The sequence below is a fragment of the Triticum aestivum genome, chromosome 7D, assembly GCF_018294505.1.
Source record: "Triticum aestivum cultivar Chinese Spring chromosome 7D, IWGSC CS RefSeq v2.1, whole genome shotgun sequence".
Lineage (NCBI taxonomy): Eukaryota > Viridiplantae > Streptophyta > Magnoliopsida > Poales > Poaceae > Triticum > Triticum aestivum.
The window spans coordinates 556782418-556784549 of NC_057814.1; the positions used below are offsets into that span (position 1 = coordinate 556782418).

The following is a 2132-nucleotide window of genomic DNA, read 5'->3' on the forward strand; positions in this document are numbered from 1 at the left end:
GGCAGTGTGGAAGGAGATGATAAGGTGCGGCTTTGGCGAGGAGGAAGACGTTTGGCACGACACGGTGTTTTCCCGAACTAAGAGAACGTTGACATGGCTGATTTCCTTTGCTTTAAGATTCGTGTCTGCAATCAACTGTCCAGACGTCATTCGGTCCGACAGTTTAAAAAACAGGACATTTGGGCGTTATCGTTTCCATTTTTTAAGGGTTCTATAAGTGATACATTTTTTTAGGCAAATTTTTGTGAAATTTCTATAAGCGATGCATTGCAACCCCCTGTGCCCGTGAGCCAACGGAGGCCCGGCCCATGCTCTCCCGACCACAAGGCGAGATTCCATTTCCCACCAACCCCTCTATATATCCCTTTTCTCTTACCCTCCACGCCCATTTCCTCACGCCTTTCCCCACCTTCCGTCCTTCCCCCGTCGTCGCGGCTCCAGCTAGGGTTTCTCGCCCCCGCCCTCCCGCCTCACCGCCGGCCCCGTCCGCCATGTCGAAGCAAGGTATGTCTGCTCGCTCCCCACCGATCAACGCGAGATCGATCCCGCCGTCGTTTGTCGCCGACCGATTTGGTCCCCCGGGGTTCTGACGTCTCTTCCGGTTTCGGGGCTGTTTTGCAGGAGGGAAGGCCAAGCCGCTCAAGCAGGCCAAGGTCGCCGAGAAGGACTACGACGAGGTATGTTGTCGTTCTCCCTTTGCTGGCGCTCCCGATTCGTCGATCTGCCCCTGTAATTCTAGGTTTGGAGATGTTTAGGTTGATCTGGTGTAGATCGGTCCGTGCTTGGTTGGTAATTGCGGATGATTCGATGGGGGGATATGAATCTGGCCGGTTGCTATGCTTATGCGCCTGTTGCGCTGCACTGGAATCTTGTCAAAATTAAGGGCTCGTGAATGTTTGGTCTTGGGTGAATGCAAGCGATTCGCTTTACTTAACGGGAAGGGGAATTTGTCGAATTGCTACGAATTATGCTATTATGCTGGATGAGAGTGTCACCTTAATGCTAAATTTGTGATGATCTAAATTTTCGGGCGGTAGTGTGTGCAAGCGAGTGAGCAGTGTTATGCGTCGGTGTCTGTTGCTTGGTTAGACTTGGGACTTTGCATTTGCTAACATTTCTATATAAGCAAAGTTGCCTTCTGTTCTTGTTTGTATCATCTAACACATTAATCGGTCATGGATTATCTAAGGTGAATATTTGAAGTAGAACTTGCTGCAAAACCTGGAGTGCATTGGCATGTTCCTTTCTTTATGCCATTCCTGTAATCTGTTTGCTAGGCGCTGACAAGTGCGCACTGTGCAGTTAGTCCACCTTAAAACTCAACTGTATTGTATTTGTTCATCTTGTTCTGAAGGGAGTGGTGTATTTATTTTAGTTGCTTAAGCCTGTATTTTTTGTTTGTTTAAATATTTGTAACTCTCAATCTCGGTCATCCTAATTGGCCTCCAGCCACACTAACATCCTCTTATAATACATAAGCTTGACAGTGGCAATTATGCCCATGTGTTGTGATGTTGTGAGAAAGAGGAAGGTGATCTGATTTATTTATTTTTACCATCCTTGTAATAGGACCCTGCTTTGCTTGAAAAACCAGTCCATGACAGATCGAAGCCTGACATGAGCTACTTCAGTGACCAGTTACACTTACCTGTACTGATCTGTTTTGGTTTCCTCTGTGTTGCAGAATGACCTGGCATACCTCCAGAAGAAGAAAGATGAGCAAAAGGTGAGACCACTAGCAGCTATCCAGTATTTCCTTCTACACTGCTTGTCCTATGATGACCCTTGTTACTGACCTGAACCATATTATCTTCTTGTCGACCAGGCCCTGAAGGAGCTGAAGGCCAAGGCAGGCCAGAAGGGTGCGCTGGGAGGATCCGGTCTCAAGAAGAGTGGGAAGAAATGAGTCTGCCCACCCATTCGTAATACCCAGAAAATGATAATCTATCTATCTACCTATCTGTGTCGCGCTTCACTCTCTGTGGTTGTAACAGACTACCTTCAGTTGTGTTGAGCATTGTGCATCGTCGCAGTACGTCGCTGAAACCTATGGCATGTCAGCAGCCTCTTCTGCTTATCTGTGATACAGATGGTTCGTAGCTAATAATGACATGACTTGTTTTGTGATGAAA

The 2132-nt window shown here is 47.3% G+C and overlaps 1 protein-coding gene across 1 annotated transcript; it reads left to right on the plus strand.

Moving 5' to 3' along the window:
- The first annotated feature begins 290 nt into the window (after positions 1-290).
- Positions 291-2132, plus strand: LOC123165011 (uncharacterized). The gene is made up of 4 exons (XM_044582639.1): positions 291-504; positions 622-677; positions 1685-1726; positions 1826-2132. Exons 1-4 carry the CDS (start codon positions 309-311, stop codon positions 1904-1906), a joined length of 375 nt encoding a protein of 124 aa, XP_044438574.1. The 5' UTR covers positions 291-308; the 3' UTR covers positions 1907-2132.